This window comes from Heliconius melpomene, chromosome 6, assembly GCF_056956725.1.
Source record: "Heliconius melpomene rosina isolate 202511_hmr_F chromosome 6, ASM5695672v1, whole genome shotgun sequence".
In the NCBI taxonomy this organism is placed as follows: Eukaryota; Metazoa; Arthropoda; class Insecta; order Lepidoptera; family Nymphalidae; genus Heliconius; species Heliconius melpomene.
In genome coordinates, this window is record NC_140394.1 from 13,950,336 (window position 1) to 13,964,390 (window position 14,055).

At 37.4% G+C, this 14,055-nt stretch overlaps 2 protein-coding genes across 4 annotated transcripts in view; both read left to right on the forward strand.

Moving 5' to 3' along the window:
- LOC146538701 (uncharacterized) overlaps positions 1–14,055 on the forward strand; it is a 178,520-nt gene that overhangs the window by 87,414 nt on the left and 77,051 nt on the right. The gene's annotated exons all lie outside the window — the stretch shown is intronic.
- Positions 1–14,055, forward strand: part of LOC146538702 (cytotoxic granule associated RNA binding protein TIA1) — a 102,325-nt gene that overhangs the window by 80,771 nt on the left and 7,499 nt on the right. For all 3 annotated transcript variants that reach the window (XM_085187312.1, XM_085187315.1, XM_085187313.1), the window contains 5 exons: positions 4,782–4,869; positions 8,713–8,788; positions 9,431–9,533; positions 10,961–11,141; positions 11,650–11,779. In XM_085187312.1, the coding sequence (XP_085043438.1) occupies positions 4,782–4,869; positions 8,713–8,788; positions 9,431–9,533; positions 10,961–11,141; positions 11,650–11,779 (578 nt within the window). The remainder of the gene's footprint in view (positions 1–4,781; positions 4,870–8,712; positions 8,789–9,430; positions 9,534–10,960; positions 11,142–11,649; positions 11,780–14,055) is intronic.

Consider the following 14,055-nt stretch of genomic DNA (forward strand, 5'->3'; position numbering starts at 1 on the left):
CGGGAGATCCTTGGAGGTCGGACTAACGACTCTTCGTTGGCTTTATATGGAGGAAAAGAATATATTGCCTTGTAGTCCTTCAAATACGTTCCTTGCTGATTGACGATATCTGCACCAATCTAGGAATTCTCAAAAGTAACGTTGGTATTTAAAATTATTTTAACCTTCACGTTGTATCTCGCATGTAGCAGGGTAGGCGGAGAACATCTAATGTTAAGATAATCCGTTTGCCCGTTCGTACCTCCATAACTTCGTAGCACCGTAGCACCATAGCACCGTAGCTTCGTAGCCGCTTGGCTGAGTTAACGTAATTTTTTCAATATATAGTATGTTAAGTGTCGGCACCCACTGCCGCGTTTTCTTGTTACTATAGAGGGAAATGAAAATTCTTTAGAGAATTGAACTCACAAGCTAGCCTTACATGACTACCTTATTTAAATAATGTAAAAGTAGTAGAAAATTTGAATCTTACACTCAGTTACTTTTCAAGAATATTTCTAATGGCTTTATTACATTTCGTTACAGACTTCCTTTTTTTTATATTCTTTATATTTCCTTTTCAAGCGCTACAATCAGTCTTTATGGGGATAGTTAGTATTGCTAGTTCGGACAACTTCCGCTAATATAATATTAATAATCTAAGTCCCATACGATACGATATACGATACAATATACGTTACAGTCTGGTGAAAGCCGCAAATATCTACGTCACTCGGAGAAGTGAAGACAAAACTAAAATAAGATGAAAAATAAGGCGCGTGAGGAGGAGTAGGTTCTCTCTCGATGATAGGGTTAAGTTACTTTTGTCTTGTATCACGCTCATAGCATCTAGGCCTATGTTGTTAAGCCCCTACTTTCCACCGAATTCCGAAATGGAAATATAAATTTATGCATCGAACCAGCAACCAGTCACACTTTGTGCCCCTGCGCCACGGTTGGCCTCATCTAGGAAATTAAAATATTCAATATTGCAATACCTCTTTATTACATTAATATCCAAAAACTTTGTCATAGAAAAGTTGGCAAATTGTCATTGGAACCCACAACAAGGAGAGTGGTAGTGACCACTCTCGGCCATAACACCTTGTTAACGCCTCGTCACCAGTTCTATGTAAATTCGTGTAAATAATGCAACCTCACGGTTTGACCTACTAAAGTAACACGATGTCTGTTACCCACGAGTTAAAATAACCTAAATAATTCACTCCGTCTGGTTCCGTAGTACGGTTAATCATTTAGGGTTCTGCAGTGGCGTCACGATACTTACCAGGTTAGGTAGAGAAAATCTAGTGTTAGAACTCTCCGGTCGTTTTGACCGAATCGTCGACTGACCAAATGAAATTATTTTTAATAAAATAATAACACATAGTGGGAATTGAAACTCCCCTTGTGGTATAAAATAAACTATAAATATAAATTTGTTGCGACTGTTTTTCATAGAGATATCTATAAATTTTAATTTTTTAGTATTGCAAGTTCTCATTTCACGCCAAATTTCATAACAGTGCGGTACGCGGGAAGCCCCCTATACGTTTTGCTTACGCGGCGAATTTCATACAAAGTGCACCAAAAACGATGCATAAACGCTCCTATCTCATGTTCTTCTTTCTTTTTGAGGTACGGAACTACAACAACATCTAAATTTATATACCTATATACCGCATGGAGGGTAGGCGTACCTAGTGCTAAGATGTCCCATTCCTCACTTCTTCTAATCAGAGCATGGATACCGAAAATAATGATTCCCCTCGAGTAAAGATCGAACCCACAACCGTCGATAATCTTACAAAATACACCCCCCCCCCCCCCATCACCGTTTACCACGCCCCACCCTATTTCCAAGTCATTGTGTGTTCAGTGGCGGAACTCAACTCCTCGCTTTGCCTCGCTCAAATCGTGGAAACTAAAACAAATCATTCTAAAATTTAAAAAGTCTGTGTCTATTTATTACATCAGAGTGACTTAATTGTCTGTCCATTTAAATAAAAATTAACATATTTTTTTTCTGTTAAAACACCAGGGAAATTATTAGATTGGATTGACAAATTTTCGACCGGACGTCGGTCCTTCGAGACCTTTTTCAATTTTAACTTTGTAACAAGTACAATAAGTGATATTATTATAAATTGAATGAAAAAAAAATACTTGACAGTCGTTGTTGTGCATGGTGCTGTGCCGCGTCCCTGATGCGGAGACAGATGCAAGCAAATATTAATTTGGTTTCAGTTACAGACGGACGACGGATTTCGATTACTGATATTAGACAATTGGTAATTGTTTTTTTTTTTTAAGAATCTGTCATAAGATGTCGAAATCCAGTTCAGCATCTTCATATACAAGTCTTCAAGTACAAGTAGAGTGACAAAATTCTTTCTATATATAAGATATACAGAAAAAATAGACCCTGCGTTTTGTGACATACGTTGTCTGTCTGTATATTTCTTCTGACTAGGACATCTACATCTCATTATTGGTAGAAAATTCAAACTCATTCCGGATTATTATCAAAAATATGTTCATTTTTAATGCTATGTAAATAATAACGATAGCACAAAATATTTCTTAATAGGGAAATGACGTCAATCAGACAACATGTTTCTCCCCTATCTGAATACTGAAAAAAAATCACAGAGTGCGCGTGCCAAGGGGAAGTACAATTTAAGTTTGCTGTTTGCTAGTTTTGTATAAAATGAACTGAAAACATTATATATACCTAAAAGCTGCTTTAAATTATCATTTTATGCCAAATTTTATACGAGTAATTATAGCTAGCTCAACTAGAAGTACCCTTTAGTTGATCCTGCGTTCAAAGGATATTTGACATTATTTCAGCTTGATATCTTCACGTGGTCTTGGAAGAAATATTTTTGTCAGACGGACCTAATAAGTCATCCTTCTTTTCGTTTCATTTTTCTTTATTAAATACGGGCCCCTAGAAACGGATAAATAAAAAATATTACAGACATCCGTTGCAAGCATAAGTTTACTAAAGATTCATATATTCCGACATTACAACGTTTATTATTCATGAATACTTTTCAATAGATCAAAGGTACGGGGATTTGTTGCTTCATTTCTTTTTTATTTTCACGCATCTTTCGCACATTTTTTTTAGCGTCACGCTTTTTCCCACATAACTGGGTAGGCAGAGTGAACCTAGTGTTAAAACACTGTGTTCTCCACGTTGAGTACCGGAACTCAACGCCGAAATTTGTCCCGTACAGCAGGGAATTAACATGACGAACGGAGTGTGTTAACACTAGGTTCCCCCTTTCTACCATCCTCCACCTCTAGAATCACCTTGTCTGGTGTCAATTAGTGACAATCACATTAAAACTCTTTTCGTAGTTTCTAACTTTGTATAAAACAATGTAAAATATAAACAATATTTTACATAGAGCAATAATCGAACTCCCGACCCATATTCAGACGAACTTGTTACATAACAGTTATCAGTATAACTGTAAATCGGAATTTAAGGATCATTTGGACCAATGTCGTTCAAATTTACCATTTTTGCCAGTTAAAGATTTCTAAATTTTGCTATAGAAATATGAACCTTAGTTATAACAGGTTAAGGTTTAAAATACTTTTAAAGAAACACAAGGGTTGGTCTAAATTGTCTCAAATTAAAGGCCTTAGAACGGTACGGAATGGTTTTTATTAAACTAAAGTGAAGTTTGGAAATGAAATTGCAATTGTGAGGGAGATAATATATATACATAAGATTTTCGGTGTCTCTATAATTTAGTGTTAGAAGTGTGTTTAGTGAAACAATACAATTCTACATCTTCGTAACGTTAGGCTGTAGATTTTAAGGTATTCATTGACTTTATTGTACAGTGTTGGGCTCAAATAAACGTAATGTTTGTTTGAGGAGGCCAAGCGTCTTTTTTCAATCGGACATACTCTATTATTTGTAACCAGAAGGAACCTAGTGCTAAGATCCTGCGTTCTCCACACGCCGCCTAGCTGAGTGAAGGAACATAACGGAACTTAACACGTGCGCATGAAGCGGAACAAAAATGTTGTGGAGCGGCGGCAATCCATTTAGTGATTGCTTGTAGAGTGGCAGTGTTCAACGCCGCACCGCACACATCGCAATAGAGGATGCACCCTTGTGTAATAATAAACTCATAATTACTCCCACCCCTAACTAAACTCCCTAACTAAAGCCGAAAAGCAGGTTTCAGATAAACCAAAACTAGAGGTCGTTGCAATAGAGTACAGCGTATAATAACGTTCAACTTCGCTTATATATATATATACCCCGAATGGATATCGAACCCACGACCATCGCGGTTGCTGACAGACGCCTGCTCCAATGCTATGTAAGCTTAATACAATCCTATATCTATATTTGAGATACTGAAGCTCTTTGATCTAAAGTTATGACCAACTTCAAATAATATTATCTATTCAAGATGAATTCTAGAAACTTCTAATTTCTAGTATTGTAGTACCTAGAATACTAATTAGCAGTTTCTTGATGTATATTAAGTAAGACCTTGTGGTGGGATGAACGGTATGTTCATATTTTTATTGTTGATTCCTGGCGACGCTTTTGACGCTATTTTGTGCTTCTACCCACTCTGGTAGGAGCGCAACAGGTTGGGGATTCGATTCTCTTTCGAGGACATGAAATATTTAATGCAATGTACGCAACGCCCCGTTCTCATTAAGATACGGAAGTGTCTTAATGGCAAAAGAGTGTCCTCACACAGGTTCTCAGGTTCTGTGTCACTACATAGCAGAATTTTATATCACTATCTTTGTTACAGAACACTATCACATCTTCGTAGGGGACCTGAGTCCTGAAATTGAAACGCAAAATCTACGCGACGCATTCGCACCGTTTGGTGAAATATCGTAAGTATTATATAAAAAAGCCTACTTTCTTTATTTTTCTTAGTTAGAGATAGGGTGATGAAGTTTGGTGTTTAGACAGTCTATTCTCCATATGTTTGCCCAATTTTCAACTCAACGCTGTGCTTTGTCTTATTACCAGAGCGAGAAAATAAAAATAACTTATATTTTCGAATGGGAATCGAACCCACAAATGTCGCATTTACGGTCAGACACTGTGCCTCACGTCACGCCCTCATTGTCTCTAACTAATGTTTGTAAATAAAAAAAACAAAAAGGCTTTAAAATGCCATTACAACATAAAGATGATGATACTTCGTTCAACTTTTATAATGGTTGTTTAAAAGTCAAATTATAACAAATAGGCATAAAAAGTTATTAAGATGTATAGCTCTGAAACATACTCGGGGATAAGTTTGAATATCAATCTTGCAGTCCCAAGTTTTGTTCCCGATTCGTGTAGATATTTCTTGTTTTGTTTTGTTTAGTTACACGCCTTATCCCTAGCGGGCCCATCCAGGGTAACCGGAGCGCCCGATACGGTCTCTGCACACCTCTTTCGCCTCGGCCTCTGTCACCTTCTCGCACGTTCATGCCCTCCGAGGGATCCTCATACTATTTAAATCACCTTCCTTCAATATCATGGATGATGTATTATGGAACGTCAACCGAGATCTTCCCCTGCCTATCATACCACTCAATCTTGCTTAATAAACGTCACTCATTCTCTCAAGGGTTCCCTAGGTTCCCCCTGTCTATCCTGCCACATGCAGGATACAGCGTAAAGCTATTTATTTTATTTATTCATCACCCTAGTGACTTGACTTCAAAAAAATTGGCACTGTCCATTCCATCTCACATACAGTGCCCTAATTTCTGGAACAAAAAAAAACGTAAAACTCTTATACTGGCATCGTATCTTAGTTACTTTGGACTTCATCCAAACGTCGAACATCTTTGTTTATTATGTGGACATCTTTTACGGTTTTGTCTTTTTTATTGTTCTACCCATTTTATGTTTTTCCAGTTATTATATTTTGGGGGGAATTGAAATGCTTATTAGAGATTAGAATATCTTTTTGTCTGACTTACTTATAGCTACTATGAGACTACGGCGCAAAGAAATAAATTTTCTAAATTATTAACAACATATTTCTCTATCAGGGAAACTTGTGATTGTGTTCTCTTTCCAATATTTAATATTTTCATTCATTTGTTCTGGTACTGAGGCATAGCGCAGCGTTGAATTTCGCTACTCAAAACGCGATGCCAATAATGGGAACTGAGTGTCTTAACTCTAGGTTCCCAGGTTCCCGCTGCCTACCCTGCTATGTGGAATATAATGTAAAGCCAATACAAAACCAATTCGAAATATTTCTTTATCTGTTTCTGGCACTTGAACTATACTTTTCACTAGTTCCTACATTCATTTCATTTCATGTCATTCAATTGCTGGCAGCCCAGTAGTGGATGTCATTACATATTTAATATATTTGTACAGTGATCTTGGATATAAATAATAAAACCTAAGAAACTGCATTTGACCCACCAATAATATGATATCATCGAGTTGGTCTGATGATGGAGTCAGGACCTGAATAGTAGAACTTTGCAGAGGTTACTAATAAACCGCTATATATACAGCTCCGAGCACATTCTTGTAGCAGTCAGAATAGAAATATGTTTATTAGTTTTTTAGGGTTCCGTACTTCTAAAGGAAGAAAACAGAACTCTTGTAGGATCACTTCGTTGTTTGTCTAAAAAAAGCTTAATTTTAGAGTGAAAAAATAAAGTTAAAAGAAGCTTAATTTTTTTAGGTTGGCCAAAAAGTTGACACACTTAAGTTTATGAGCGTATGCACATTTTTTATGAAAGTAACTAAAAATATGATTCTGTAATATATTTTTCTATAAAATACCTATGAATTTGTATTTTAAATTCTCACCGTGTGCCGATATGCGACAAAAACGATGCATAATAGTGAAAGCTATCTTTTGATCCCGTTGACTTAAGCCTAATTTTTTTTATCCTCCAGAAGACTGTTTAAACCTTGATATTTGATATCATCTCCATCCGATTGCAAATTTGCAAAAACAGATTAATTTTCGATACAGAACCTAAATAGGAGAAAAAAAAAAACAAAAATCACTTAAAACTAATACCATCGCTAGATATGTTTTGAGTGAGAGCCAAATTTACTTACTGTCTATACTGTCCTGTTGCAAAGCCAACATTGTTTTATAGCACAATGACATTACATCACAGTCGTGTGTCCCGCATACAGGGGGAACCTAGTGTCAAGATACTCTGTTCTCCTCTGGCCTATGAGGCCGTCAACGACACCGGACAGATTGTAACTTCCCTGTGCCCCCCCCTGGTGTATGTGGGATACAGCGTGAAGCTAATAAATACTAACCCGCTAAGTAATTTCTTATCACGCAATATTTCAATGTGACAAAGACACTCATATTTTCAAATTAAATACGTGATGTGTCAAAACCGTTCATTTTTATTAAAGCTTCGTTGGAAGCAAATTTTTTATTTCTTGTGGAGGAAAATGATCGTGCCGTATACGGTTTGTTATAAGTCATATTTTTTTCATTTTGGCTTTCACGCTGTATCCCGCTTATAGCGGGGTTGACTGTGAGAGTGTAGTGTTATGCAGCATTTTGTGCGTTACATCAATATTTGAGATATTGCTAGCTGGGTTGCGCAACTCAACGATGCGCTTAGCCTAGAATTGATTCTATTATGTTACCTTCAAGCTGTAAGCCGCGAGGAGCGGCTGGGCAGAGGGAACTTCGTGTTATAATCCTCCCTTCTCCAGTCTTGGACCAATTTTAATAGAATAGAATTTGCGTATAAATATTTTATTGTAATGACGAAATATGTATTTACCTACTCAGCCATCGTGTCGCAGTAGGTCACTATAAACGCAACGGTTGCGAGTTCGATTCCCACTCAATGAATGATCAAATTTAAATTATTTTCTTTTCGCGACTGTAGTAGACAAAGCGCGGGGTTGAGTTCCGCCTCTCATCAAGCAATATCTTGAAAATTGGGGTGTGCGTGGAGAATGGATGGTCTTAACACTAGGCTACTTCTGCCTATCCTGCTATGCGTGAAGATAAAAAATATAGGGTACAGGTTCAAATACCACTTCCTAATTTTTTTAATTGAATTTTAGCACTTTTTACAATTTTTAAATTCAAATAACCGTTGGAAACAACCAAAAATCGATATACCCTCGTTTATTTCACTCACTCGGTATATCTATCTCTTTCCCTCATCAGTATAATATTTTGTTCGCACTAATGGCTCAATTTTACGAAATAAACGATCTTTGATAAGAATTTAGTCGATTTTCAAAGTTTCTAAGTATTTATGGCTTCAATTCCCGACTGGAATTATTTTTGGGGTAAATACAGACTTGTGAGGTGGTCGTGGCGGAGTGGCACAGCGTACGACTCTGTCTCGGGGGAATAATTATTTTTATTGGGTCGCTCGGGTAAGGAGACAAAGCACAGAGTTGAGTTACATCACTCGACACGCCATGTCTCGGAAGCCATGAGGCGAAAGAAATAGACTTATGTTACTTTAAAATTGTGTTTGACACCATGGTGGTGGCCATATAGTAAGATTGAAATGGATTTTGCATCTGTAACAATCTGTTGTTTTTGGCAGTGATAGTAAAGACACTCCGCACCCCCTGGACCATCCGACTTTCGAGACATTGCATGTTGCGTGACGAAATTCAACGGTGTCCTTTTTTAATCTTTTTGATTTGGATATAGCACAGACATAACAATGCTAAAAAACTAAAACTAACAATACATTTTGTTACAGCGACTGCCGAGTGGTCCGAGACCCCCAGACACTAAAGTCCAAGGGTTACGGCTTCGTTTCGTTTTTAAAGAAATCAGTAAGTACATTTTGTGAATTTGAATTGAATTTAAGCATTATCTATTCACACATAGTAGCCATCGTCACTCTTATTAGTAAATATGTAGAGCAACATTTCTTTACTTTAGTAGTTATTTTTTCTGTAAAACAATTGTATTTAACATGAGAATGTGCAGGTGTATTGTGTATATTGATTTTCTGAACCTGCATTCTAATTGTTTTGAGCATTAATTATTCTCTTTGCACTGTTCAACGCCATTCTGTCGTAGTGGAGTGGATTGTGTCAGACTGTAAAGGCGACGGTTGTGGAATCATATACATATGTGCTCCATGTGTTGTGGGCTAGGAAAGAAAATAAACAAAAGTAAGAAATATCCTAAAATCAGATTTGCGCAGCCATCTACAGCTAACTTTAGGGCGCCAACGACTTCAAGACCGTACTGTAAATCAACTATTCTCAAATTATTTCACAATGGCAAAACCCGCAGCGTTAAACTCCGTCCCTCAACCGATTTTTACAATTTTTGTGAAAGTCTCAAAATTTTGAAATTGGAAAACGGAACATTTTAACACTATTTTCTATTCAAAATACTTAGAACAGTATTACTATTATATTGGCATTTATTCAGTAGCACTATTACAATCTATTCAATAATTTCAGGAAGCCGAATCAGCGATCACAGCCATGAACGGCCAGTGGCTGGGCTCGCGCTCCATACGCACCAACTGGGCGACGCGGAAACCACCAGCGCCTAAGAACGAATGTAAGTGATCTATTTCTCTTCCTTTTAAAACGTGTGCCTAGTGTTAAGGCACTCAGTTCCCGACGCACTGTCGAATTTTCGAGACATTGTGTGTTGAGTGGCGAAACCGCGCTCTGTCTTGATACCAGAGGAGGAAATAAAAATATTTCTAATCCACAGCATTCGCGTTTAAAGTGAAACGTTGTAACTAAGTAACTTATTATTCTTATTTATGTACATACATTATTCTAATAGAAACAAACAGTAAAGTAAAATATGAAATTATAAAAGATACTAATCATTGTCTGCAACTTTAATCTTTAACATAAAATAGAATATCCCATTTGTTCTTTTCTCATAGGAATTTTGAGAAATTCTCAGTCAGTCTACCTTAGGTACGAGCCAATTTGCAAGTTTCCAAGTCCAGTAGTTTCGTTTGTGCGTCATCTGTCAGTCATCAGTAATGAAAGAGTTTTATAGATAACAAATATAATAAAGGTCTCTAATTCCTTTAAATGCAAAGTTTCGAGCTGAAGAAGCCGCAAGTACTGGAACTTCGGTAGATTAGACGCAAAATTTCATTTCCCCTCCACAAAGAGATAAAGCTGAATGACTGAGAGTATATTATACTTTTGTAGGGATAGGCTGCCCGCTCATAGGATAGGCAGATGGATCCTGGGAACTTAGTGTTACGATACTCCGTTCCTATTAAGACATATCTGTTCCCCACTTTCTGCCGGATTCTTGACCCATAGTAGGTATGCTGAGTGGCAGATCTCAACGTCGCGCTTTGGCTAGTTACTAAGCTAGGAATACGCTAGGAGTCGCACGCTTGCACCCCCCTCGCGCCACGACTCGCCTCAGTTTCTTACTTCTTAAGTAAAATATTAATCGTCTCTGTTTAAACAACCCTTTGAACAATATGATTGTATTAAAACATTATAAAGAAATATAAAAGTTCTGTTTAAAAAGTTTTTACTTAATTATTACTTTGAAACGAATATTTGCGTATTATATTATTTTTTCATTTAAAAACAAGGATTGCTTTTTTGTTTTAAAATTGTGTTTTTTTTTTATTTAAGCAGTTTTTAATCAAAATAAATGATATTTATGGGGTTTTAGCTTAATGCTGTATCCATGATATAGCAGAATGGACAGAGGGAACCTTGTACTCACCACGCATCGCCCCACTTTTAAAACATTGTGTGGTGAGTGGCGGAACTCAACGCCAGATCTTGTCTTATTACTAGAGCGAAATGACAATAATCGAACTCACGACCGTTACGTTTACTGTCGCTCTGGAAACGATGTGCGCCGTTAACTCTATGGACGTAGGAGTAAGGTGGGCCGGGTGGTCTGTGGGATTAGAAGAATTAGACCACACGGAGGAAATCGTATGTAAAAACTACTTTTCGATACATCCTCTTAAAATAAAATTATTGTTCCAGTAAATTCGAAGCCACTTACCTTCGACGAAGTCTACAATCAAAGTTCTCCAACAAACTGTACGGTCTACTGCGGCGGTCTAACCACCGGCCTCACCGAGGAGCTGATGCAGAAGACCTTCCAGCCATTCGGAACTATTCAAGAGATAAGGGTGTTTAAAGACAAAGGATATGCTTTTATCAGGTAAGTGGATTTTGTTACCATAATTAATTAAAGCCTTAATTTTTAATATATATTATGACCTTTTTTGAGTGACCTTTGCCTTATCAGCAGAGTGTGGTAGTGTACCACCATAATGTACCACTCGACGGCGTAAGTGGCCTTAATATTTGTCTACCCCCGCTTGCTCCGACGTACGAGAAAAGCTGCCAAACAATAGTTTACTTAAATGTTACGAGAATTACACTATATAATTTAATTACTAAAATAGTATTTTTATATTGTTCAACGCAACGCGTTCGATTCCCACTGGGAAGGAAACGAGTTATTTTCATTTCCTCGCTCTGGTTAAAAGAGAACGCGCGGCGTTGAATTCAGATGATCTACACGCAATGTCTAGAGAGTTGGGCAGTGCATGGAGAACAGAGTGTCTTAACAGTAGCATCCCTCACCCTATTGCTAATCAGTATACAGCGTGAAGCTAAAAAAAACATATTATTTTTCTATATCTAAATAAACACGCATTTTCCAGATTCTCCACAAAAGAAAGTGCAACGCACGCCATCGTCGCCGTACACAACGCGGATGTGAACGGGCAACCCGTGAAGTGCTCCTGGGGGAAGGAGTCTGGTGACCCCAATAACGCGCAAACCCAGGGACAGGTTAGTACTACTAAATATTTCTATAAACTTGTCTGAATCACAAGGGACCGTAGCGCGTAGTCGCGATCATGAGATATATACTCGTGACAGACGGACAAAGGAAAATATTTTAAAAATATAGATGAGTCCTTCCACCCTCTATTATGATTTCATAATAATTACTTATATTACTGACTTAAAGGGTCCTTCCTTTCTAAAAAAAACTTCTTATTGACATGCTTAAAACAAAAGTTGTAATGAGGCTATCGACATTTCGAAGTAAATTCATAAGAACATAAGGCTTAGCTGTCTAGCGTATTTGTAGAATAGTGTTAAAAAAACTATAAATTAGATTAATTACATCTATAAATTCGTCGGAATCGAATTTACCCACAACCTTCATATATATACACGCTGTGTCATCGTCAGGTAGGTAGAGGGAACCTAGTGTTATAACACTCCATTCCCTGTAATTATTTAAGTAATTAACAAATATTGATGGAGCCTTGGGTCTGACGGGTTCTATTTGGAGAGGCGTCGAGTGGCGAAACTCAACGCTGCACTTCGACTATATAATACCGAAGCGAGAGCGATTTGCATCACGTCGTGGTATTGACAGATAACTCAGAATTGACGTCACACTCTAAGTAAGCGACGCCATTACACTCTAACTGTTTTGGTGCGTTTTTTTAACTTATAAATCTCAACATTATAGAACAGTGTCCCAAAATCTGTAATCATGCGTATTCTCCCGAATGGGGATCGAACCCACGACCGTCGCGGCGTACTCAGACACTGTCCATTTTGTCCATCTTGTCCAAAAACCGTCGCGTTCATCACATTTTTGGGTAATTATATAAGTAATTAACAAATATTGACAGTGCCTGGGGTCGGGCAGCTTGTATTTGAAGAGGCTCCTCGGGCCTTTGTCTACATTTTGTATTTCATAATTTGACATGGGTTAAAGAAAGTGTCAATATAATATGTATGTATATTATTAATTTTGTTTGTGTTTGTGCCGTAGTGTATACAGAAGTTGGGTTACGGAATGTGTTTTTAGTCCTAGATTCAAATTAATAGAAAAAATTGAAGTATTTAGTTTTTTCGTAAGGAAATTTTGTAAGTATATATATTTATCCTCAAATTTCTCTGAATCTAAAAGTGGTGACGAGGTGATGAACTTAAGGTCGTCGAGGCTCTGGTGTGGTTCGAGGGCTTATCGATTACAAATCGAGGAAATTATTATTTAAATTATTTTAATTCTCTCACTTTGGCAGACGAAGCGCAGCATTGATTTCCACCGCTCGTCCGTGAGTGTTTTAACTCTACGTTGCCTCTGCCTACTCTGCTTCAACTTAGGAAACAGTTCTCGTTTGATGAAAATTAGTTCACTAGTTTTTTAGATCTATAGCCATCCATCCACCCGTTTCTAAAGAGGGCTGGAACGGTTTAATTATTTTAAATTACTTTTATAAAATAAATACTGTCTTTGGCTACACAATGTATGCCACATTTGTATAATAAGGTATGGCACTCAGTTTCCGTCCAATTATCGAGGCCAACACAATGTGCTGGGTGGTGGAACTCAACGCCATGCTTTGTCTAGTTCCCAAATGAAAATATTAAATATATCAATCCTCCAAGTGGGAATCGAACCCACAAGCGTCGCGTGTGCATCATTTATTTTTAATTGACGGCGCAGTCGACACTTCGGGATAAAAGCTAGTAAAAATGAAATTGTCAGTCATTTTTGAATGCTTGTATTCATCTATATTTATGGTCCATTAGAAATTTACATTTAAAAGAATGAGATGAAATTGAGAGAATGCTAAATTAACATTAATTATTTACGATCACTTAGTACAGTTAGTCTGTATTTATATGTTTTTATAGCTTCACGTTCTATCCCGCACACAGCAAGGTAAGCAGAGGAAACTTAATGTTAGGGCACTCCGTCCCCCATTTTCGTTTTGAGGGGCGGAATTCAACGCCGCGCTATGCCTCAATATCAGAGCGAATAAATAAATATATAAAATATTTATATAATTGCCTAGGGATCGATTCGATCGCGCCAGGAATGACCTTCTGTCTGTGTATGTTAAAAAAAACTAAACTAGCTTCTCGCTGTATCCCGCATGTAGCAAGACAGAGGGATCCGTTCGTCGCACTGTCTTGTTACCGGAGCAAGGGAATGAAAACAATAAATTACTCTTGAGAATTACTATCGAACCCACAACCATCGCTATCGCTATCGACCTCATAAACAGTCTTCGCTTCCAACGTTTAGATCGCAAACA